Consider the following 22,386-nt stretch of genomic DNA (forward strand, 5'->3'; position numbering starts at 1 on the left):
GGTATACATCAACAGCAAGATTCTTTATCAGTTGTCCTCATTGTTGGAAATTTTTAGCATGTAAATAGTCAAGTTTGTAGGTGAGAAAGAAGAAGAGAAAAGGTGAAATCATGAAAGATTGATAAGTTTTTGTCTTTAAACGTACCATTCTAATAGGAAGATTTCAAGTGTGAAACACACCCACGTGCTGGAGCATTCAATTTTGCCTTTGATGCTTCCCGTATTTCCTACGTCCACAAATAACCACTTCATATGGAAGTACAAGGAATTCTCAAGTTTGAATCTTCTCCTCGTTGCGCCTTAATTTGGCGGCCTCATAGTGGAAGCTCCCGGCAAGAATGGGCTTTCGTTATCTGAAAGCATATAGCGTGAAATCGTCTGCAACTTTTAGGCCCTCTGGTGAGTGCCTGTAGATTTATTGATTTTTAGGATCTGAAGTGTGTAGGACATTTTGACATTTGACGGAAAAGTTGCTTTCGTGGACGTTTAAAAGAAATAAAAATGGAAGAACAAGTTACAGAAAACGAAGAAAAGAAAGAGGAAGGGGCAACTACAATTACTCGGGAGTTTAGCCGAGATGCTCCACCAATTTTACATCTTCTTGTCGTTGGTTTTCATCATAAAAAGGGATGTCAGGTTGAGTACTCATATCCTCCTCTCTGCCCAAGCTCTCCTTCCGAATCTCACGAATGCCCAGAAGCATGGAAAAATCTACCCTCTCTAGCAATGCCAGATGGATCGCACAATTTTGTTGAAGACACTGTTTATTTCCATCTTCCGTCTTTGACACATCCAGGCAAGACAGTTTATGGGGTCTCATCCTACCGCCAAATTGAAGCAAAGGTATTAGAATGCATATGGCTCTCATTATAATGCCACTAAATTTTACCCCATATTTTAAGATGCTCTCTAAGAAAACAGCGGACATAACCCGAAGCACTGTGCAGAAAGCTGTGTGTGTTCTTTCTAACCTTCCTTTGTATGGCCACATTCAAGTCAAAATGGGACTTATCACAGAGGCCTATTTCCGTGAAGGAGATTTTACTCAATTTATGCTACTCCATGATGCATACAACAACCTGAATATGTGTCTCAATCCTGACCTATTAAATTCTACTCAAGCAATTATTGGTAAAGATTACATATTTGCATTTCATTGGTTAATGACGATATTTATTGGAATGCCATCCACGTTTTTTTTTTTATAACTAGGGTTACCACTACGTGAGATGCTGGAGAGGTTCGGGCACAAAGTAGTGCAGCTTTTCAAACTGATCCTGCTGCAAAAACGAGTCCTCTTCTTTCACTCACCAGTAAGACCTTTGTCCACATCCATTCTGGCGATGCTTGCGCTTTTCCCTGGCGTAGTTGAAACGGGATTGGACAATTGCACCGCCTTAGCTAGTCAGACCGATTCAATCATCGTTGAAACAGTAGAAGTACCCAAACGGTTTATTCCTTCACCGGAAGAATCTGGTATTTTGGCAACTGAAAATCAGTCTGGTGTTTATAATGGACTGACAGAAAAATTATCTTCTTGGAAAGATAAATTAGCTATGGTTACCAAACCAGCTAGTAGTCCCACAGTTGATGCTACCGACGATAGCAAAGTAAGCCGAGAAAGTAGCTTCGAAGATCTTCAAGCCCCCACTGCACAAGAAATGGAAAACGAAGTATTTGTTATTATTTACATTTTATCGTTATCAAACTACAGTGATTTTTTTTAAATTGGGAATGATCAGAAATCAGGCCGTATTTCTCCTTCACTCGTAGCCGGTCTGCCTAATGAAGCTTGCGGGCTGCCTCTTCAACTTTTCGGAAATGTAAATAAAATATACGGTATATCTTTTCTGTTACAATACTACTATAAACAACTTTGCGATTTATATAGGGTTATTTGTGTCACCCCTATTTATCTTTGTCGTATTTGGACCTCTTGAGCGAGCCGAATATCCATGGCTACATTGTTGGCGCTACCAATGTCCTGTTTAAGCAGAAAAAAACTCTCTTTGATGCTATTATTGAGGTAGATATTTCCCCCTGGCGAATGAGTGAATACGTGTATTCATTGCACTCGTTTTTTTTTTTTTCAGTTGGAGTCGGGCCGTATCGACATTTCTGATCCTGAACTGCGTCGACAGCTGGAATTAACCAAAGAAGACATGCGATTTGCAGACAACATTGTCCGTCTCGTCATACAAGACCGAACTAATAACACGTTTTTGGACGGTGTTGGATGGGAAGGCGGTGACGAATGGCTGCGGGCCGAGTTCAAAACGTACCTACTATTTATGCTGCGGACGTCTCTTTTGGATGGTAAATATTTCCTAAATCGATCATTTCATACATATATATAACTTGCATGTTTACACAGAAGGATGCAAGTACGTAGATGAATTCAACCCAGCATTTATCCAAGCCTGGAAAACCACAAACAACTATGCAAAATGGTTGGAAAGTCCACATCCTGCTGTTTTGGAGCTCCATCCTGGTCATATGTTTTCTGGGCAGCTATCGATGTCAGATGTCAAACTTAAAATCACCCAAATTACTCAGTATGCGTCAGATTTTCATACTTTTTTTGCAAAACGTTTTCCTAACTAGCATTTCGTTTTTGGCAGAACGATGCAAAATACGGAAAAGGGTCGTAAGATTTCCAATGCTGCTGCCAGTACCAGTCGGGCAGTAGCCCAGACCAGCAAAGCTGTTGGTAAGATATTTCATTCGATAAGAAGTTTGTTTACATAGTGCTTAAAGTCAGAAGTTGTTAATTGCAAACGTAGGAGGAGCTATATCTCAAGCGAAAGGAGCACTTTCCAGCTGGTGGAGCACATTCCAGCACCAGCCGGCCGAAGCAGCTGAGGAAGCCGATGAAACTCTAGGACCGAATGGAATGAGAATGTCTGACATTGATTTGACAGAATGATTGCAAGAAAGATAAAGAACTAGCGGAAAAATGCGTAGCTTTAAATTATTGTGGTTTCGTAACATAATTCAATACTAGGTTGTTTGCGCACAGCGTGCTAGTCAAATGTTTCATTGACGTCGAGAGAAAAAAATCGAAGTCGTTGGTTTGTTGTGTTTTCCGTTGTTGTCCTATCCATTTCGGTTTGCGTTCACTTATTTGCATGCGTGTATACTCAGCTTGCAGTTGCAATTTAATTTTGTGTTCTGTTTTCTTTACTACGGTGACGAGTCCTTTTTTTTTATTAAAACATTCCATTTTCAATTTTTTCCATGTTTGTGTGACACGATTGGAATAGCTCTCAAACAAATGCGGCTCGGTACAGGAGAACATGTTGGCAATGATTATAGCCAAGCAATCCTATATCCTTTCGCGTTCTGAAATAGGAGAAACGAAAGTTTCAGTCATAGCTTGAGTATTGTAGATATATAAACTCACTTTGCATTTTGTTAATTCAGTAGTCCATGGATTGATATGTACTGTTAACCGGAGGCTAAATAATAAACGGAGCCCAAATGAAACCTATTTTGCTACATGGATAATAAATAATTGTTCCCTCAAGCAATTCAATTAACCTCTGTGCGCTTTCCTCCATTCTCCCACACTTTCCATCAGTGCCCATTTCACCATTTCTATGGTTCCTCTACATGCTACGTCATCACGTCATTCTGTATTGATCTTCGTAGCACCAAAGAACAATAACTGCTCTACCCAAACATACTAATACTCAAACATTAAGCAATCATACTTATCTTATCACGTACTGCTTGGAATATGCTACTATACCAAAGATTATCTTGGATATGCCTTAACACCACGCCTTTTTCAAGGACAGGCCAGGTAAAATTACACGTAGACACTGCCCCACTAATAGCACAACGACACGTATGACATCCACGAAACAACTGGACACGTTTCAGGCGCTGCAGTCTCCAACTTGTCGTACTGCCCATGGCAGGCCCAAAGGGCACGCGGTTTTCCACAACCCTCTTTTTGTACATGCAACGTAGAATTATAGCTACAAACAATATGCGTTCGAATGAAAATGATGATTATTGCCATTATTGCCAGCAAATAAAATACACTGATGAAGTAATGTTATTTGCTTTAACCAAGTGCAAAAGGGGCTTCACCGTTGGTGTCCAAATAATAATTTCCATTTGCTCTACACAAAAAATAAATCAATTCGAATAATACATTTGACATGTCATATATAAGGTCATAGACTCACAGTGTAGATACTGGCAAACCCATCTCTGTCTGGGTGTTGTTATTACAGAGTCCTGTTTTCCAGTCTGCATGTGACCAACATTTTGTTGATGTGAATGGTGTTTTACCATTTATCGATTCGATAAAATAAAGCAAAGCTCTGGAATGGCTACATACTGCTGATTCCGAGCAACCCTAATCGTTTGCCGGTGAAACAAAGGGGATAAATTATTATTTCGTAAAGGTTAAAACATGTTATTAGGTTCCAAAGTTAAGAGTTCTTCATTAGCTAAGCTTGCACTTACTGGTTGAACGATGCCCCCATTTGGCCAGAAATCTACATGTCCAATAGACGTCGGAAAGCTGAGCCCACCCTCAAATAAATTCGCACTGTTTGAGTGGATAATGTCAACGAATAGAGCGTCTGTCACGTCTAGCCTTGCATCCGTATTGGAAATTGAAAATCCTGGATAAGCAGGATCCAAACCTGGGCAACAGCATTCTCATTCCAACAAATTAAATTAGACTTTGTTTATGCTCGTAATGATACCTGTGATTTGACGAATATGTTCACTTGCATGATTCCCAGCTTTGCCTGCAATGTGAGCTCCCAAACTGAAACCAATAATATGTAATTGATTCACGTTTAGTCCTTGTGTAATCAGAAAATTTATGAAATCGCCAGTGGCGACCCCGATCGGTTGGGTACTGGATGCCGACGAGAAATAACTTCCAGTGTTTGCCAACGTTTCCCAATCCACAGCAATAAAATTGCAATCTTCATTAGCAAGGAATTCTACAAAAATCAAAATTCGTTAATAATAGTTAGTTGACTACAATTTTAATCAGTTGTGCTCAAAATTTACCATTTTTTAGATTAATCAAAAGAGTGTGGCTGTGTCCATTCATGTTCCAACCATGAATAAACATTCTAGTTGGATTAGAAGCATTGAAATTTGATTGGGATAGCAGAGCAACATCGTCAGTTAAAAGTGTTTCTTGTACATAGGGATTCTTTCTAAAAACAAGAATGAATGCACCATGGTCAATTATATTAATAGATTTTCATTAATACCTTGTCCATAAATTAAAGTGGCAGAGGGCGTCTATAGTGTTTCGTGATGAGGTACTTGCCATACTCCTACCCCTACCACGATACAATTTCTTAATAAATGACAAGACTGGTTCTTGCCATCGAGATAGCCGCTCTTCATCTTTTACAGAAAAAACTGCTTGACGCTTCATCTGCACTGCATGGAAATCAGGTGAGGAATTGCAAACCGAAATTAAATTGTCTTTGAATGAAATTACCTGGCGTGACTAAATGGCTCAACCATGCTACACCAAAAACGATAAGCAGTTTCATCGTCATTTTACAAAATAATTTTGCCACACTAAGCAAACTTCAAACATGGAGTAGAACAACGTAATCATCCAACACGACAATGAAACTCGACATCGTTGACAACGGCTGGGTGTGTCTCACCAGAAAATTCATTCAAATTTTTATATGCATATTACATTACCTATTTCGGCCTGAAAATGAAACATCAAGACCTCAGATTTCCTACTGGCAGGGGGGAGTGTGTAGACTGATGTGGGATATTGAAAAACCTCACTGGCGGAAGCTAAGTTTTGGGTTTCCTGCCACTCAACATTGTCTGTACCCGTATGTCTATTGCAATAACTGCTCTTACGGATTGTATTGGCAAAGGAACATAAAATTTTGTTTTGGAAAAGCTAAAAACATTTTTAAAGAAGTTCAAAATACTGGGACATCGATGCGTCGTGTTATCCTCGAATGACTTAACCAAGGGCGAAGGGGGCTTCAGAGTTGGTGTCGAGGAAATATTCACCGCTGGCTCTGTTAAATAGGATAACACAATTTTGGTTATTCAGGTCAACATCATTAGATATACTATATCTTTTGATGAGATAACTTACGATGTGGATACAGACAGTCCCATTGCAGTTTGAGCGTTACCGCTGCAACTTCCGGCTTTCCATGTATCGTAATCAACGCACCGGGTCGATGTGAACGGTGTTCGGCTGGTGATCGATTCAGTAAAATAAATTGGAGCTCGGCCGTGGCTACAACCAGCTGTACTCGAATAAGCCATCAAAATGAAAAATGAGTTAGATCTCTTTATGGATTCAAAATGTTTAAACGATCACGTACTAGCAAGATCGAGGATATCAGTTCCAGTTGCGAAGCATCCCTAATAGATAAACGTGAAATTAAACCGTTAAATCAATATTTCCAAAAGGTAGTAGATCATCTTTACCGGTTGGGAGACACCACCATTGGGCCAGAAATCGACGTGTCCAATGGGGACTGGGAAACTGAGACCACCACCGACGATCTTGGCGCTATTGGTGTGCATGACATCGACGAAACGGGCATCGGTTGTGTCTAACCTTTCACCAGGGTTCTCCACCGAGAAACCAGGATAAGCAGGATCCAAACCTATTAATAGGAAATGTTCATTAAAGTTTACATTCATCTAATGCCCATTCGTGGAATTTGTCCGGCTTTACCAGTGATACGGGGAAGAGTTCCAGCAACAGTAGCTCCTGCATTGCCAGCGACGTGGGCACCCAGGCTGAAGCCGATGACATGGATGGTGCTATACGTAACACCTTGAGAAACCAAGAAGTCAATAAACTGGCCAGTGAGAATTCCAACGGGCAGCGTGTCAGCTGCAGATGCGTAGTAGTTTGCGTTGTTAGCCATGGTTTCCCAATCAACTGCGATGAAGTTGCAATCTTCGTGATTCAGGAACGCTATTTGTAACAAGATAACAGACAATTAACGAATCTGTTCAAATACAAAAGAAAATAATAAAACCTTACCGTTTTTCATGTCAATAACAGTGGGGTTGCTGTGACCGTCCATCAGCCATCCGTGAGCAAAGATCTTGGTCGGTTTGTTTGCATTAAAGTTGGAGGTTGCCAAGTTCAATCCATTGCCATTGATGAGCTCCTGGAAAACTAGTTGATTGCTCCTAAATAATTCAAAGAGTTAGTAGTAACTAGAATTGTGTTTAACGGATTAGCTGTGTCTTTTACCTGGTCCACAAGTTGAAATGGGTGTTATCCGAAATGAAATCTCTGGTCTCGCCCAAATTTCTTTCCGAAAGACTCTTTGCTGAAAACAATCAACAAAGAAAAAAAAAATACATCAAAACATCCTTCTCTGCAACATTTACAGAAATAATACGCCAATATGAGCAATCTCTTCAGACCTGAGACAGCGGACACGGCAAGCAACAACACGCCGAAGAATTTCATCTTGACGTTTTCAGCAAGTAACGAATGAAGTATCAATCGTAACTCTCTCTTTCGACGTCGTGAAATTGATCCTTTTATAGGATTCAGTTAGACGCTTTATCTAGAGTTGGAATTTTTTCCACGTGAACAAAATGAGGAAGACGTCACGCGTGAAACGCTAAGCTTACCCCATTTTCTATCACAATTGTGTTTGCTTTTGTTTTGCTATTGTCAGATAAGTGAGGCTATTATTACTAATCACTTAACAGTACTACTTAGCAACGCACCAACTAACCTGCTTACAGAGACGTAAACAAGTCATAATAAAAAAACAAGGTCTGATCACGAAGTAAACAAACATTTCGGGATTTTCCATTTCTTTGACAAGTGTGGCATTATCAGTGAGTTATTGCTATACGTCGAGACAATAAATGACGAAACGTTTCGTTATTTATCGCCATCGAACTCGCATAAAAATTGTTTTTATTGGCAGCTAACCAGTTGGAAGGTTGATACGTCACTTTATACCCATGAATAAAGAAAACGAGTTGGTAACAAGAGTTTACGTTTGTAACATCGATTCTGATATTGGCACACTTGGCAACAATAAAAAAATGTCAAAGAGATTAAAAACGCCATAGCATTATCATAACTAGGGGCATAGCGCTGGGTCTTTGAGTAAAAACGATAGATGAAAAGCCTTTTCATGTGTGCTGCGTAATCAACCCATGGAAAATGGAGCGGCGTCGAATGTGTTGAGGTAATAATCCCCAGAAGCTCTGCAGAAATGAAAATTAGATGCACATCCCTATATCACCAAGAAAGGCAAATGACAGAACAAATAAAAAAAGGACTTACGTCGTAGAGACGGGCAGGCCCATTAAATCCTGTGGATTTCCATTGCATAAAGCTGCACTGAAATCGTCGTAGGATGTGCAACGAATGGAGGTAAAACGTCCACCATTGATTGACTCGGCAAAATACTGATGAGCTCGACTATGACTGCATCCAGCTGTAAATGATACGATTGGTTAATTGATGTCGATAGAGCTAAAAAGGCTTTTGTAAAGGACTTACTTGCTATAGCGAGGATATCGGATCCTGTAAGGATGCAACCCTATGATCAAATACAACAGTGATTAAATGTCTCAAAATAATTGGTAGATGAAATTACCGGCTGGACAATGCCACCGTTCGGCCAGAAATCTACATGTCCGATGGAAACTGGGAAACTAAGTCCACCATCCAGTAATGACGCGCTATTCGTATGCATAACATCAACAAATTGGGCATCAGTTACGTCTAGTCTTTCATCCGTATTCGCGACGGAGAAGCCAGGATAAGCTGGATCAAGACCTAGGGTTACGAATTGATTATCTTGTTAGACGGATTATTGTGCCTCTTTGAAAATAAAACCTAAGTACCAGTAATCCGTGGAATGCGCCCATTTAGAACAGCGCCAGCTTTACCAGCAACGTGAGCTCCCAGACTGAAACCGATGACATGAAACTGGTTGACGTCCGATCCTTGCGCAACTAGAAAGTTAAGGAAGTCGCCAGTTAAGAGTCCAACTGGCTGAGTGTTGGCTGCCGATGAATAATAGTTGATATTGTTAGCCAACTCTTCCCAATCCACAGCAATAAAATTGCAATCTTCGTTTGCGAGGAATTCTGATACGACAAATGCAATGAGAATGTGGATACCATTTGAATGTGTGCAATTTAAAACTATACCATTTCTTAGATTAATCACGGCATCGTTATCATAGCCGTTCATTCTCCAGCCGTGAGCAAACACTTTGGTGGGCTTGGACGTGTCGAAATTCGATCCAGTTAAAGTAGAAATATCGCCAATAAACAGTTCTTGTAGGGTAGTTGGATTATTCCTGTTCAAAAATAGTGTGACGTGAGTACATACCTCTGCATAGAATAGAAAAATTATAATGATTTACCTTGTCCATAGGTTGAAATGCGTGAAGGTAATAGGATCGGCTTTGCCATTGCTGCGATTCACGTCTCCAACACTCTTACCTGTTTGAAAAAGGAAGATGAAATTGTAATACAATTATTTGAAAATCTAACAATTATTTAATACCTTCAATGTAAGTGATGGCACAAAGCGAAACCAACAAGATTGCTTGAAAGATTTTCATTTTTGGAAGGAGGCAACTGAGAGCATGTCCTATTTCACAAAATCAGTTGTTTATATAGTCTACCGATTTTAGAAAAAAAAAATTTTTTCTTATCAATAACGGATGTTCCCATCGATATTATTATGCAAAGTTGGGAATCCCATACTGTACAATTACACATAGGTAGTTTAGGTATGCTGAGATTACAACGGTCTACTATCATTAACAAGTCTGGGCTAAGAGTATCCTACTTGTTTACCCACTACTGACGAAGTTGTTACCAAAACACATTGGAAAATCCCAATCAACATGACGATTAAAACAACGCAATCCACAAAAATCGCAGAAAGTAAAAACCATTGGTACTTAAATGTCGACAGAAGATGCTTTTCAATTTGAAGCAACATTTCTCGGCCGTTGCGCTTAACAGTTTTTAAACGACATAGCCTAGAATCTGTCGGCAGTAGAAAAGAAAACAAAATATGTTGGTATAGAAGATGACTTTCTTGGTTCAGGTGTGGGAGTTTTTCAAAGTTTCGCGTCCATGCATAACAGATCTTATCAGCCAGACGCTCAGCTATGCAAACGCGGCGTGTCTATCATCACTGTTTACTATTACAGCTGGGCGGTTGAATCAACACATCATATAGCCCCATTTCTGACACGCTCTGAAAAAATAAAACAAGCCTAAAATATTTACAAGATATGAACGAGTAGAGAAGTGTAGAGTGGCAGAGACTTTGTGTGAGAATGGTATTTAATTTGGGTCAATTCTAATGGTATTCAGCGCTTCGTCGAGGCCAGACGTCAAATGGGCTGTCGTGCTGGGCAATAGGATATCGAGTTCATTGTCGCGTTCTTGAAAATGCCGAAAAACGCTAAAAGATAAAAGATTACCCAAACATTGACCCTCGTCAGTGAAATCTCATCCAGAAGAGCATGAAGCGTCTGTGCTTGCCATCAAATAATATTTACACGCTTGTTGAAAAGTTGCATAAGGCGGTCACCGCACAGGCCTACGATTCGTTCAAAACTCTCTAGAGGCGTTAGCTTCATTCGACTCCCATCATTAAAGATGGCGATTCGTTTTTTCTCTCTCTTCTTGCTATACAGAGCGGTTTTTGCGGTATTGCTGCCGGTCTCCGAAAGCGATGGACTCGTTCAAGCGACCGACGATGTTCACGTTCAACTCCAGAAATTGCGAGACGATGTGGTAAAAAGTGTTCGAAAATCCGATTGATGTTAACGGAGAATGATTGTGTTTTGCTTGTGTCTTTTTGAAACTGTTAGAAAATCCTGAAAGAGACTTACCAACAAGTGGTCGTCGACGTTGCGGCACACACACAGCACAAGGACGAAATACGGAAACATGAGATGGAAATTCAAGCCCTCAAACAAATTGTTGCCAGATTGGAAGAAAAGCTCCAAGTCCTGCAAGAAGAAAGAAGAGAACCTGTCAAACCATCGGAACTTACGTCTTCTACGCCAGTGATTGCCAGTTCGTGTGAAGAACTGAGACACTCCGATGAAGCGCTTAAATCTGGGATGTACTGGATCGATCCCGACGGCCATAGGACAGGAGATACACCCGTTTATGTCTGGTGTAACATGACTACAGGTTGTCAATAAAGTACGATGTACAGTTTCGTTGTGAGTACTCTCAAACATTTATTCGCTTACCATAGGGTCAACGTCGATTCTGCATGATAGCGAGTCGTCCACCGATGTTGGCCAATGCTGGGATGCAGGATGCTACAGCCGGTTTATCAACTACAACGCATCCATGAGGCAAATCATCTCCCTCATTCAATTATCTTCCGTTTGCAGGCAATCTATCCAGGTAAAAGAAATTGTTAATCAATGTAGAGAATCGTTATTGCAACGTAACTGAATTAAACAGTACGATTGTAAAATGGCTCCCATGGAATTCAATGGTGAGCCGCAAAGTTGGTGGACTGATCGAAATGGAGTGAGACGAAACGACTTTACTGGTGGAAATTCAGTTCAATCCAAATGTCAATGTGCACTGGAAAATTCATGTCTTGATCGTAAATTGCAATGCAATTGCAATGCCCTTTCGCCGATTGAGACTTCAGACAAAGGCAAATTTTACCATTTTTTTATTATGTAAAAACATATTCACCTTTAATATCTTCTTCAGGTATCATCACGGACAAATCCTCTCTTCCAGTTACGCGGTTGAATTTCGGTCGGATTTTAACTCAACCATCTTCCGGCCGGCATAGTCTGAGTCGTTTGGAATGCTATGGACGTCAGCCAGTACAAATTTCTAAACCGTTGCCAAATTCTTGCCAAGATCTGCGCCGTAATGGCCACTCCATTTCTGGTTTTTACTCCGTCCAGCGATCCGGAGTGATGGAAACCATTTTTTGCGATATGACTCAAACGCCAGGTGAAGGAAAGGTCTCCGTCTCTTCGTTTGTTTCTCCAGAACAACTTGCAAGTGTTTCACTAAACTGTTTCTAAACGTTGTTTAAGTTCTTGATGTTATTCACTTTTCTCTGTAGGATTCACTTATTCAGAGATTAGACAAAGCCGACGAACGAATACAAAGACAAGCATTGAGAATAAGAAACTCAGTGGGTCGGCTAAACGTCTTCCTAGTTAGGCAGAATCGGACGAACAACTCGCAAATGCGCAAACTAGTATACGCGAATTGACGAATGGTGTGGTGGTAAACATGGTGTTAATTAATAACATTTTAAATTGTACGACAGGAATCAATAGACGAGAAGCTTGCCAGCGATTTGAAAGAGCTGTTCAACAGCCAACAAAGGCAGAACTATGAGATAGCCGAATTGAGGAGACGATGGGATCGCCCTCAAGGAAAATCATTGACGAGGATGCCTGCCAACTGTCACGATTTAAAGGCAGTGGGTCACGGTCTAAGTGGAATTTATCCCGTCAAAGCCGATGACCACATTGAAATGGTTTACTGCAACATGACACTATGTAAATTCGACTTTTAAAAAGCAAAAAGAACAAAAAGAATGTCGGTCCTAACAGTTATTTTCAAATGTTGGAATGAAGCCACACCTCGCGAGACGTGGATTGGAAAGGCGGACGTCATTTCTTCTCTTGTCCATTTCTACGTTCTACGGAAAACACCATTCTACTTGGAAGGAAGAGGCCATATGCAATCGATCTTACCTTTCGAGATTACAAGATCAAACCAAGGTGGTGGAATGGACGCGAAGAAGGGCGTCTTCACTGTTCCAAAATCTGGAACATACGTCTTCAGATTCTCTTTCGGTGCCCTCAAGCGCGAAAAGGCCCAGCACGTGTCTGTAACGTTGGTTCTCAATGATGTCGAAGATGTGGCCAGTATCTATGGAAGTGATCATAAGGGCTTTTTCTCTCTTTCACTGCAAACGATCCTGAACCTGAAGAAGAAAGACAAAATTCATTTAGTGCTGCAATCAGCTTCAGGAGGAGGCAACTATGAGGACATAGATATGACAACTCATTTCAGTGGTTTCCTGCTCGATGAACAGATGTTTTGAGGATGGCATCATCAACATTATTCTCAATTCACATTAAGTATTTTTTGTTTGCATCTGTTTAAAACATATGTTACATGCCATATAGCTTATTATTTTGAAAACACATCGCCACTGATGCACCAATATGAATGTCCATCATTGATCTTATAATAAAGGCATTATTGAGTACAACTGCAAAAAAGCATACATTCTTTCAACTGTTTTTCCTTTTGATAACTTACCAGATATACGGTTGTCTCTTGCATGTATGCAAAGTGGGAAAAGTCTATGATGTATACGTGATTCAACGATCTGCCTGCGTTATGTCAGATTAAGCTACAAACATGCTAAACTCATTATCGTTTTATGAAGTTTTAAGCGATTGAGCATTTGTTTGCATGTCTACAAAGACGTGATTATGATCTACGCATGAGTCCAGTCTTTAACCGCATTTTCGCAGTTGTCTTGATTGACGGGCGTTAAAAAAATCCCCGCCAATTCCGTAGGGCTGTTTGTTTGCATTCGTTAAAACGTCTCACAAACGTCACGAGTGTTGCCAGATTTGGGACGATATTTTTCACATCAGCAATTGGTAAAACATTCCTATAAAAAAGCACCTTTAGAAGGGAAATCTTACGCGTTTAGCTTACGAATATATTTCCTCTGGTTGAATCATAGAAGTTTGAATAGGGGAAGTTAGCGATACAAATACAGAATGGAAACACAACCACCTATCATCTAGAACGACATTAAATTGGAACAATTTTTGAAAACAATAAAACATCTAATGGAGGTGCTACCAAAGAAGATTTCACTTATCATTGAATTAATTTTACTGGTCACACCTACCGTAGATTGGCAATCAACAGCAGTTAAATCAAAGTGATACTTTAACTTGCCGACGAGAGATGGAATATACTTTTTTTTCGGTAACCGAAATCAACCTGACTGGAAAATGTTTTAGAACAGGAGAATTGGAATTAATAAGTTTGCTGAAAAGGAAATGTGTCGTAGTTCTCAATTCCCACACATCTCGGAGCTTCCAATCAGCTATTCGCATTAGTTGAGCTGTTATTGAATAGTTGCAATTTTACCAACTTAACAGCATCTCCAGCTTGAGGGACGACAAATCTATAATTACAAAGTCTTTTTTTTCAATACTGTTTTACTATTATTTCACACACGAGACTTACCTGTCTAAATCTACAATTATAGTTTCTTCACCCTTCATGTTGCCATATTTGAAGGTGATGAATTCCGGATGCCGTTTTTTGCTGGTGATCTTCATGATGGAGGACAACGAGCGATTAACGCTAATGCGAGCGAAACCCGGACGATCCTCGATTTCTCGCAGAGCATACAGGTGACTTGACGTAATAAGCAGGTAGCTACAGACAAAGAATTACAATCGTATAAATGCAGATGTAAAAGAGTTCAAATAATAATTACCTTGGAAAAGCATGCCCACTCTCTTTTACTTCGTGGCAGCGGAAAGAGTTGATAACGTCTGGTCTCTTGAGCCATGAGGATATGGCTACGAGTTCCTGATTCGGAGCATCAGCCTCTCGTTCAGAACTTCCCTCGAATGATGGATCGTCTTTTTTATAAATAAAGAATTGTAAGTAATTTCGTTCGTTACAGTTGATTTAACGACGATTACCTCCATCTTGATCATCGTCGATCGAAAAGACGGGCGCAATATTTCGATACAGTTTTCCGGCTCCTTTGCTCTTCCCCACAGTGCTGGGCTGATCTACTTTTTGAAGAACACATGAAGCAAGAAAATTTAAAATAGCAATTACAAAACATACCTTTGCTTTTGGTTTTTGGTGTTGTTTCATTATCTCCAACTGAAATAGGATTGACAATGTAATCGAGCAATTTGTCTTTGACTACTGCAGACTTTGAACGCATCCGACCAAAGAAGTCCGTTTTGTTAGAGGAAGAAGATCCCACCGTGCATTGAGGTGATCCACTAGTATTGCCTTTGCCAGCAGCTGTCGGCGTTGCATCCGATTTGTTGGCACTACAGACAAGGCACAATGATGGATTGTGATCAACTAGTCCGACAGGTTCAACGAATGTCGACGTGGCAGCAATCCCGCTTTCCATCTGAGCTGCAACAAGAGCCTGATGCACAGCATGGAAACCGCCTTGGACAAGGCCGACAAACTGAACATGTCTTTGAAGGAAAAAGGCGACGACCATATGTACATATTGATCTTCTGCTTCTCTGCCCGAACCAAAAAACACCAAGTGCTCCCCTCCGGCAGCCGATTGCGCAGCAATTGACTGTTTCTGAGAGGAGAGTAGCGCTTGCACAGCAACATTGAAAGCTTGAGGCTCAGTTAACATCTATTGCGCATAAGATTAATGAATTTAAAAGAGGCGTAAAATTATTGTTGTAGAATAATGGTCTTACAAGGTTTGAATCAAGATGAAAGGCTGTAGGAAGATGGCCAGCGTTGTACTGCTCGGCAGGCCGACAATCAACAAGAAAAAAGCGCAACGCTCTCGTCTCGGCATCGGCTTTTGTCGGCGGATTCAATAAACGGCAGCTGACTAGCAATTCCTGTACAGAAACAGGAAGGCAAAGAGCTTGGGACAGAACCAAAAGATCCGTTGTTTTTTCCGACGTTTCTTCACCAAAGAGGGCTTGATGGTAATCCTAAACCAAAAGAATATACTGCACGTTAAAGCAGTCTTCTTTTTACTTGCGGCACTGTTAAAATTCGACTTACCCTCTTGTACGAAAAAGGAGTTTGTGCCGAATAGAGAACAGCTAATGAGCAAAAGTCATGAATATCGCCGGCTTCCATTTGTTGAGGAAGTTCTGCGATAGTTTCCAAAATTTTTTCCTTTTCACCCTTGTGAGCCATGATCTCATCCCTGTTTAAAAACAAATCAATTATCACCGACATTTTAAGATAAGGTATTCTTACTTGGCGTTGATGACGAGCACTAAGGAGAGGAAGAATATTAAAAACGGATCGCCTCGAATGAAGTAATAATCCCATAGAGCTAGTACAGCTGGCAAATCACTCAAGGCAGCAAAAAGGGAGAGGAACTAACAAAGATATATAAAATGAACAACCATTGATTAAATCAAGCGAGTGAGCTTGTTTACCCAATTCTGTGTATATAAATTAGGGGCAATTTTGTGTGAATCTAGGAAGGAACAGAGCTCTGGTTCATGGTACAGCAAAAGTAGTCGAAATAGATGCATAGCTACACCATTAAAATGGCACTGCCTGTACAGAAGTAATAGTTGATGAAACTGAATAACATGAATGAAATTTTTCTTTAGTGCCATTACCTTGGAATATATGAATCTAAAATTGCATTGAAATAGCTGTAAAGTTCATTTTTGGGGAGTTTTAAGGAGACCAATGGTGTGAGAATATGAAGCCAGCCACTGTTTGGTTCGTAGTTCACGTTGTGAGTTTTGCAATAGTGCGTAACCAGAGACTCAAGATCAGATAGGATGGAAACTTTGTCTTCTTCTTCATTGTCCAACTTTTCTACTAAGATATTGCAGTCTTCTCTTAGTTTCGATTGATTCGTCAGATCGAAAATTTCGTTGAATCGTTCGAGCCCACTGGTAGAGCCGGTAGATGATCCCAATAACCGATGCCAAACTTGGCCACGCATGGAATCGGGGATGCTTTTACTGCGGCAGATCAATCGCAGGTCATGCAGGCTACATTGTTCATCTAGTGCTCCTTCTAGAGCTAAGATCCTATAGAAAAAAATTGGGAATCGTGTTACTTATTTCATACTTTTAACGGTGAAAGAATTAATAACTACCAAGAGCCATCCTCTGTCTCTAAATCGTCAGCCATTGCACCTGTCAAATACCCAGCTGTTGTGTGTTTCGTCAGCTATTTTATGCAAGCCCCGCCTCTAAGGCTCTGCCTGTTTACGAATAGCCTGATAAATAGCGTTCGTGTTACTGAGTTGAATTTTTATCTCTAATTTATGCACAACTATGTTTTATTTCTCTTTATCTAGTTTCTTTCCTGTCCCACTTTGTATTAGGCGATTTCCACAAAATCTGAATGAACTTAGATAATCCGAACATTATTTATTTCTTGAGTGGTGATAATAAACTGAATAGACAACACACACCAATTTAAAGATTTGCTCAGTAGCATGCTTCACTCAATTCCTGTAAAATAAAATGGGTAACTTAATTGTTTCTTCTTTTGACAAATAGAATTTTCCAATCAACAAAATCGTAAAGCGCTGTCGTCTTTCTAGCCGAACAGTGGAATTGTTTCTTTTTTCGACGTAAGTCAAAGTCTACATCTCATTTGTCACAGACGAAAAACAATATCTCGTAAATCTGGATGAACACTACGCACAACTGTAATAGATAGCCAGGGTATATATTGTATAAGAGGACACGTAACACAAGGGCAGAACACCACCAATACGGTCTACACTACAGTGTCCTGACTCCTGACATTGCATTTTTTCCCTTTTACTTCTTCAACGAAGGGAAAAGGGAGAAGTGTGAAGCAAAAACCGTTTACAGCCAACCCTGCAACTCTATCTTATAAATGTTTCGTTCAAGATCTTCCGGGAATTCGCCGAGGCGCTGTTTGAGAATCGAAAAACAATGGTGAATAGAATTTGGAAAAATGAAAAAAAAAAAAATTGCACCCTCGAAAATTTTGCAGATCGACAATGTGCACTAACAGATTGAAGCCTGGCTAAATAAGATTCCATCAACACACAAACAAATATCTGGGGAGGGGAATAAGATGCTTATGAAGCAATGAGCACCAGGCATTTAATCTGTTGTTCTATCTATGTCTTGGTCATTCAGCTTTTTCCTTTTTAAATCCCTACCCGATCTAAATCTGCAGCCTTCCCAGGGACGAGAATTTCCGTTCTACCATCAGCCTTCGCAAACAAATTCAAAGAAACGGGATAACCAATCTGGTAACCGAAGACTGTTGGGTTATACCAATCTTAATGGAGAGGAAACATTAACAAAAGAGGTTTGTGGAATCGCCAAAAAAAAAAAAGGAAAGTACAAGGGACCTTTTCCGAGAGTGAGAAGTAAAAAAAAAACAAACAAAAGAATAATAATAAAGCTCGGCCGTTAGGTTGGAATTGGAGATGGAATGTTGGAAAGCGGCTATGCGAATAGCAGGATAAATTATGAATGCCAATCAAGCCAATCAAACTTAAACCATATTCAAAAAGGAGTAGCAGGGACAAAAGAAGCTATACTTTTTGAGTTCTTCTGTTGTTGTTTAGCGGGAGAAAGGGTCTACGTTACATGAACCACTATAATCTACTTGGAACATTTACACAGCTTCCATAATTTTTCTTTCTTTTTTTCTGTTTTGTTTTGGTAATTTTTTTGTTTTTGTTTTTTTTTTGTTATTTCTTTTGTTATTTTTTTTTTGCTGTTTTTGTTTGTTTTTGTTTTGCTAATTCTCGTTCCCATTGGCTGTCTATGCTGTGCGGCAACAGAAACTGACATGTCACGGGGATGGCCACAGTCCAATTTTGGGTTATCTGGACTGTGTTAGACAAACGACACTAAAACATCTAATCAAAGTTGGAGGGGTTAGCGTTTGACAATAGACAGCTTAATTAGGCGCATGTGGTATGGGGTAGTGATCTTCTAGATCTATAGTTGGGATAAGGGAATCTTGGCAGGTTTTTCTACAAATAATAATTTTAAAAAAGTCTCTACTTTAGGTCTGTTTAAATGGTTTGATGCTGCCTCTACAGTTTGAACGAAACTTCTTTGCAATCCTCTTCTCTTCATCCTGAAAAATGTTGCACGCCAAGTACGAGTCACCTTGTTCAACTGGTGTTGACGTCAGGCGGCGTTGGCAGGAATTCATCAGCCCTTTTGTGATCCGTCAACGCTTTGATCGTGTAAGTGTCGTGCGGTAGTTCCGATTTACGCCGAAGCAACGGTTTCTCCCGGTTCTTGACTCGCTTAGCCTGTATTTAAAACAAGCTCGTTCAAAATTTGATTTACATTAATACACTTTTTAATTTCAATGCCATTTACACTATTACATTCACAACAATACAATATTATGTTACTGTCTCTACAGTACCTCGCGAGCCTCTGCTTCGATCTTTTCGTAAGAGACGTTGGCTGCGTCTTCCTCTTGGTCTTCGCCTGAAGCAACTTGCCCAGCAGCAGTTAGCGCAGCGCTAACGGACATCGCCAAAGCTCCACCCGAAATGGATTTGGGCATGAGATTAGCCACCAAATGGTGCTTAGGATTTTTAATAGCCTCAGCTTCTATTTGGTTCCAAAACTCCTCCCGTTCTTTGAATTTCTCCTTTTCTTTCAGCCGTTCCGACCGATACTGTTGCGTACAATCGTCAAATAATTTTTGGTTCATCTCCATAAAGAGCTTGAGGGCGTTGTAGATCAAACCATGAATTGTTCTAAAAGCCAAGCACGTCGGTTAAAAGTTAATCCCTAGCACATAGGACGAGATGTTTTTACTTACTTGTTCCAATGAGACTTTGAATTCTTGTAAAGTGCTGGAAACATGATGGGCAAGATAACAGAGGCATTGTCACTGATCAAGCTCATGATGTACTCGTTGTTCCAATAATAGAGGGCACGTTCGGCCACTTGGAAATGCGGGCTGGAAACGCAACGCGACAATTGACGAAAGAGGGGCACCATGACCTTCGAAAACTCTGCTGGCTCCATTACATCCAAAATTTCTTCCAGTTCATTTAAGAACATCACCTAGATTAAAATTCAATGAATTAAAGTTTTAGCTTTTAAATGTGGAACTATTACGTCTTACCTCCTTGGGTGAGTGAACTTTAGGCCAAAACTTCAGCAAACTGAGGACAACGGGTTCCGTCAGTGACGGATCTTTTTCCAAAAACTGGACGACGCAATAAGCCAGTTGTGGGTGATAAACTGACAAAGATTTGACCTTGTGCAGTGGCATGAGCACTTTGAGGAGGAAGACCTTGTGTTCCTCCTTTAAAGGTAGCGCGAAGCCATTAATAATGCTACCTAGGATTTCCAACAGTTCTGCTACTCCATTGTGATGCTCTGTTTCATAAATGAACCTTTAACACGAAAAACAGTTGAGAAAAATGCATGGTAAGCTTCTCCGTATAAATTGCAGTCTACTTATAGAATATGTTGTTAATTTGCTTTCGAATATAAGCGCGAAGACCGAGAAATTTTCCATATATCCGATGCAGTGTAGTTTTGAGGAAATCCCGTTCGCGGGGATCCTCTGAATCGAACAGGTCCAATAGCTGTAATCAAGTCAATAATTTTATTAATTGTATTGTGTACTATGTTTTAAGAGTTATTTTCCATTAATTACCTGTAGAACGAATTTCTGATCGATGCACCGCTTGGCTATATTCGGTTGAAAGTCGGGTGATTCTAAAAACCTTTATCGCAAAACCATAAAAACATTTCACGAAATGTAATAGATTTTCTGGTAAAATACGGCACCTCAAAAAAAATTCATAGACAAGTTGAAGGTGAGGCCAAGCAGCTTCAAGTGTGGGTTCGTCCTCCTCCGGGTCAAACTCGGCCCCGTTAGGATTGCTTGAAGGCGGCAGGGCCCGAAATAAATTGGTGGCGAACTGTAAACAGCCAATTAGATAAAAATGTTTCAAAAGTAATGAGTAACTATTGAATACCATATTGACAGCTTCAGGATAGATCGCTTCAGTTATGACACCACGTTGCGAAGTGACATATTCGACCATCTCTAATAAAGCTCCCCGTTTGACCTCCTTCCATTTAAGATCGCTGAGCGGATCGGCCACAAAGTCGAACAGAACGCAACACTGCTGAATTTTCTGCACAAACAATTCTTCTCTCTCTGCTGGTGCCGCATCTGTGAAATACAAAATGTTATAGTTAGGACAAAAATCTCGTCTTCATCATAAGGTAAAGCTAAAAGACCTTTGAGCAAAGGCAATTTTTGGATCTCGCGATTTTTGGTAATGTTGAAACGCGAGGAGCTCTGCCGTCGATTTTTCACCACTGTTGTACCCGTGAACTTAATCTTATTGATTTGTGTCGGAGGTGGTGGTCCAGTCGCCAATTTCGGTCCAGAAGAAGGCGAACTTCCGGGGCTAGTTCTCCCGCTCTAAAAGGTTATAGCAACACCAGAAAAACATAGTCCATTTGATACACAGTCTTTTAAATATCTTTAATGGAGATAATTTATGAAAAATAAAAAGTTAACACTCTTCTGATGGGCTTTCACTTTTATTATGCTCTTGCTGTTTGTTCAGCTTGTGCTAAAAATTTCTCTCCCCTCCTGATTTTTTAAATATTTTTAGCTAAGCCAGTACACTATAGCAGCAGGCAAGGCAGTGTAAGAAGAGGGAAGAAAAATACTTGCACCCCATATTTGTATACATACAAAAAAACTAATACAGATAGATGGTAATTGGTGGTGTCCTTTACACCCCACAATGTACCCCACATCCGTGAAACACTTTCTTGACACAGGTAAAGTTAACATTCCTTTTAAAAACCTATATCTGCCCATCATCAGAGCAGATGAATGAAATAAGAAGTGTAAAATTCACTACATTTTCAGAATCATTATTTCATTATTCATTTTCACTATTCATTTATACGTTTAAAAAAATTTATTAGGAGATAACTTACCTCTTCTCCATTTTCTGTTGATGATCCTTCTTTGGATGACTTCCCATTTCCAACTTTGGGCTTGCCTGTGTCCTGTAAACATAAATAAGGGGGCAAATGGGTTAGGCACAAAACTTTACCACAGCTATAAGGACATTACAATTACATCACTGCTATACATAATTTTACTAAAATATCAAAACATAAGCTGAGTAAGTAAACAAAACACTAAAATCGGATGGTGATAGTTAACCGAACATGTTACAGGTGACATTTCACCAAAGCTGGCGACTGACGTGACGCCAGTACAACCACCCTTTTCACCAATTCCGTTATTGCTTTTCGGCTTGTAGTTTTTTTAACCAGTATCCCAACCACTGTATAAATCACCTAAAGCAGTTACTAATTACCTCAGCTCCCTTTTCTTTTTTCTTGTTTGGCATATTTTTGGGCACGAAAAGAACTTAACTTTTTCTCAACACCCAAGTTTACATCGATACCAAGTTCCTTCGATACACACACGAAGGACTGACAGCGTGCCAGTTCTTCAGCAAGAGAAACAATTTTGAAGGAGAAAATTTAACTTGTTCTCATATAAGTAATTAACTTAACAAGAAAATTATAAAAACACGCTTACTTAAAAAAAATTTAAAGTAATATTAATTTATAAAATTTT

General features: G+C 39.9%; 7 protein-coding genes and 1 long non-coding RNA gene across 14 annotated transcripts in view; 2 read left to right on the forward strand and 6 right to left on the reverse strand.

Annotated features, from left to right (window-relative positions):
* LOC130687705 (pancreatic triacylglycerol lipase-like) overlaps positions 1 to 9,620 on the reverse strand; it is a 31,731-nt gene extending 22,111 nt beyond the window's left edge. Inside the window, exons 1-8 of one of the 2 annotated variants that reach the window (XM_057510881.2) lie at positions 9,539 to 9,620; positions 9,396 to 9,474; positions 9,178 to 9,329; positions 8,869 to 9,114; positions 8,619 to 8,800; positions 8,522 to 8,561; positions 8,303 to 8,456; positions 8,164 to 8,223 (exon numbers count right to left, since the gene is read on the reverse strand). In XM_057510881.2, the coding sequence (XP_057366864.2) occupies positions 8,166 to 8,223; positions 8,303 to 8,456; positions 8,522 to 8,561; positions 8,619 to 8,800; positions 8,869 to 9,114; positions 9,178 to 9,329; positions 9,396 to 9,474; positions 9,539 to 9,596 (969 nt within the window). In that variant the 5' untranslated portion in view covers positions 9,597 to 9,620 and the 3' untranslated portion in view covers positions 8,164 to 8,165. Of the gene's footprint in view, positions 1 to 7,992; positions 8,224 to 8,302; positions 8,457 to 8,521; positions 8,562 to 8,618; positions 8,801 to 8,868; positions 9,115 to 9,177; positions 9,330 to 9,395; positions 9,475 to 9,538 lie in introns of those variants that run through there. The other variant, XM_059495115.1, reaches the window with a different exon arrangement.
* Positions 402 to 3,490, forward strand: LOC130687699 (late secretory pathway protein AVL9 homolog). 4 transcript variants are annotated; one of them, XM_059495103.1, is made up of 10 exons: positions 403 to 843; positions 903 to 1,131; positions 1,213 to 1,476; positions 1,555 to 1,673; positions 1,743 to 1,823; positions 1,892 to 2,026; positions 2,094 to 2,316; positions 2,375 to 2,555; positions 2,622 to 2,710; positions 2,784 to 3,490. In XM_059495103.1, the coding sequence occupies exons 1-10, from the start codon at positions 502 to 504 to the stop codon at positions 2,924 to 2,926; spliced, it is 1,806 nt and encodes a 601-aa protein (XP_059351086.1). In that variant the 5' UTR covers positions 403 to 501; the 3' UTR covers positions 2,927 to 3,490. The 4 variants fall into 4 exon arrangements, with proteins under 4 accessions (XP_057366856.1, XP_059351086.1, XP_059351085.1 ...); XM_059495102.1 differs by having other exon boundaries at positions 404 to 843; positions 1,546 to 1,673; positions 2,378 to 2,555; XM_059495101.1 differs by having other exon boundaries at positions 405 to 843; positions 1,546 to 1,673.
* LOC130687706 (lipase member I-like) lies at positions 2,607 to 5,712 on the reverse strand. Of its 3 annotated transcripts, none has more exons than XM_059495112.1 (9): positions 5,486 to 5,712; positions 5,250 to 5,424; positions 5,041 to 5,192; positions 4,725 to 4,970; positions 4,480 to 4,661; positions 4,197 to 4,369; positions 3,714 to 4,130; positions 3,541 to 3,643; positions 2,607 to 3,458 (listed from the first exon to the last, which is right to left on the reverse strand). In XM_059495112.1, exons 1-7 carry the CDS (start codon positions 5,544 to 5,546, stop codon positions 4,073 to 4,075), a joined length of 1,047 nt encoding a protein of 348 aa, XP_059351095.1. In that variant the 5' UTR covers positions 5,547 to 5,712; the 3' UTR covers positions 2,607 to 3,458; positions 3,541 to 3,643; positions 3,714 to 4,072. The 3 variants fall into 3 exon arrangements, with proteins under 3 accessions (XP_059351095.1, XP_059351096.1, XP_059351094.1); XM_059495113.1 differs by having other exon boundaries at positions 2,607 to 3,332; positions 3,400 to 3,458; positions 3,541 to 4,130; XM_059495111.1 differs by having other exon boundaries at positions 3,541 to 4,130.
* Positions 5,851 to 7,579, reverse strand: LOC130687708 (pancreatic triacylglycerol lipase-like). The gene is made up of 8 exons (XM_057510885.2): positions 7,420 to 7,579; positions 7,244 to 7,322; positions 7,028 to 7,179; positions 6,713 to 6,958; positions 6,460 to 6,641; positions 6,354 to 6,393; positions 6,119 to 6,275; positions 5,851 to 6,038 (listed from the first exon to the last, which is right to left on the reverse strand). Exons 1-8 carry the CDS (start codon positions 7,463 to 7,465, stop codon positions 5,981 to 5,983), a joined length of 960 nt encoding a protein of 319 aa, XP_057366868.1. The 5' UTR covers positions 7,466 to 7,579; the 3' UTR covers positions 5,851 to 5,980.
* A 1,029-nt stretch (positions 9,621 to 10,649) lies between the features above and the next one.
* Positions 10,650 to 13,283, forward strand: LOC130687695 (uncharacterized). The gene is made up of 8 exons (XM_057510869.1): positions 10,650 to 10,788; positions 10,866 to 11,193; positions 11,261 to 11,415; positions 11,476 to 11,677; positions 11,737 to 12,035; positions 12,104 to 12,241; positions 12,314 to 12,548; positions 12,627 to 13,283. Exons 1-8 carry the CDS (start codon positions 10,651 to 10,653, stop codon positions 13,097 to 13,099), a joined length of 1,968 nt encoding a protein of 655 aa, XP_057366852.1. The 5' UTR covers position 10,650; the 3' UTR covers positions 13,100 to 13,283.
* Positions 11,046 to 13,620, reverse strand: LOC130687720 (uncharacterized). The gene is made up of 5 exons (XR_009000229.2): positions 13,321 to 13,620; positions 12,747 to 12,979; positions 11,719 to 12,058; positions 11,256 to 11,407; positions 11,046 to 11,187 (listed from the first exon to the last, which is right to left on the reverse strand). It is a non-coding gene; the product is annotated as an uncharacterized LOC130687720 (long non-coding RNA).
* Positions 13,621 to 13,718: 98 nt separating this feature from the next.
* On the reverse strand, positions 13,719 to 17,003 carry LOC130687693 (TBC1 domain family member 23-like). Its single transcript, XM_057510866.2, has 11 exons — positions 16,886 to 17,003; positions 16,395 to 16,817; positions 16,206 to 16,329; positions 16,021 to 16,145; positions 15,820 to 15,967; positions 15,501 to 15,746; positions 14,890 to 15,433; positions 14,739 to 14,831; positions 14,528 to 14,675; positions 14,272 to 14,466; positions 13,719 to 14,209 (listed from the first exon to the last, which is right to left on the reverse strand). Exons 1-11 carry the CDS (start codon positions 16,918 to 16,920, stop codon positions 14,125 to 14,127), a joined length of 2,166 nt encoding a protein of 721 aa, XP_057366849.1. The 5' UTR covers positions 16,921 to 17,003; the 3' UTR covers positions 13,719 to 14,124.
* Positions 17,004 to 18,502: 1,499 nt separating this feature from the next.
* On the reverse strand, positions 18,503 to 22,253 carry LOC130687717 (serine/threonine-protein phosphatase 2A 56 kDa regulatory subunit gamma isoform-like). Its single transcript, XM_057510896.1, has 11 exons — positions 22,121 to 22,253; positions 21,732 to 21,803; positions 21,015 to 21,201; positions 20,747 to 20,946; positions 20,556 to 20,689; positions 20,422 to 20,491; positions 20,220 to 20,350; positions 19,882 to 20,155; positions 19,573 to 19,820; positions 19,168 to 19,507; positions 18,503 to 19,048 (listed from the first exon to the last, which is right to left on the reverse strand). The coding sequence occupies exons 1-11, from the start codon at positions 22,151 to 22,153 to the stop codon at positions 18,905 to 18,907; spliced, it is 1,833 nt and encodes a 610-aa protein (XP_057366879.1). The 5' UTR covers positions 22,154 to 22,253; the 3' UTR covers positions 18,503 to 18,904.
* Between the last annotated feature and the right edge of the window lie 133 nt (positions 22,254 to 22,386).

Source organism: Daphnia carinata, chromosome 4 (assembly GCF_022539665.2).
Source record: "Daphnia carinata strain CSIRO-1 chromosome 4, CSIRO_AGI_Dcar_HiC_V3, whole genome shotgun sequence".
NCBI classification, from domain to species: Eukaryota; Metazoa; Arthropoda; class Branchiopoda; order Diplostraca; family Daphniidae; genus Daphnia; species Daphnia carinata.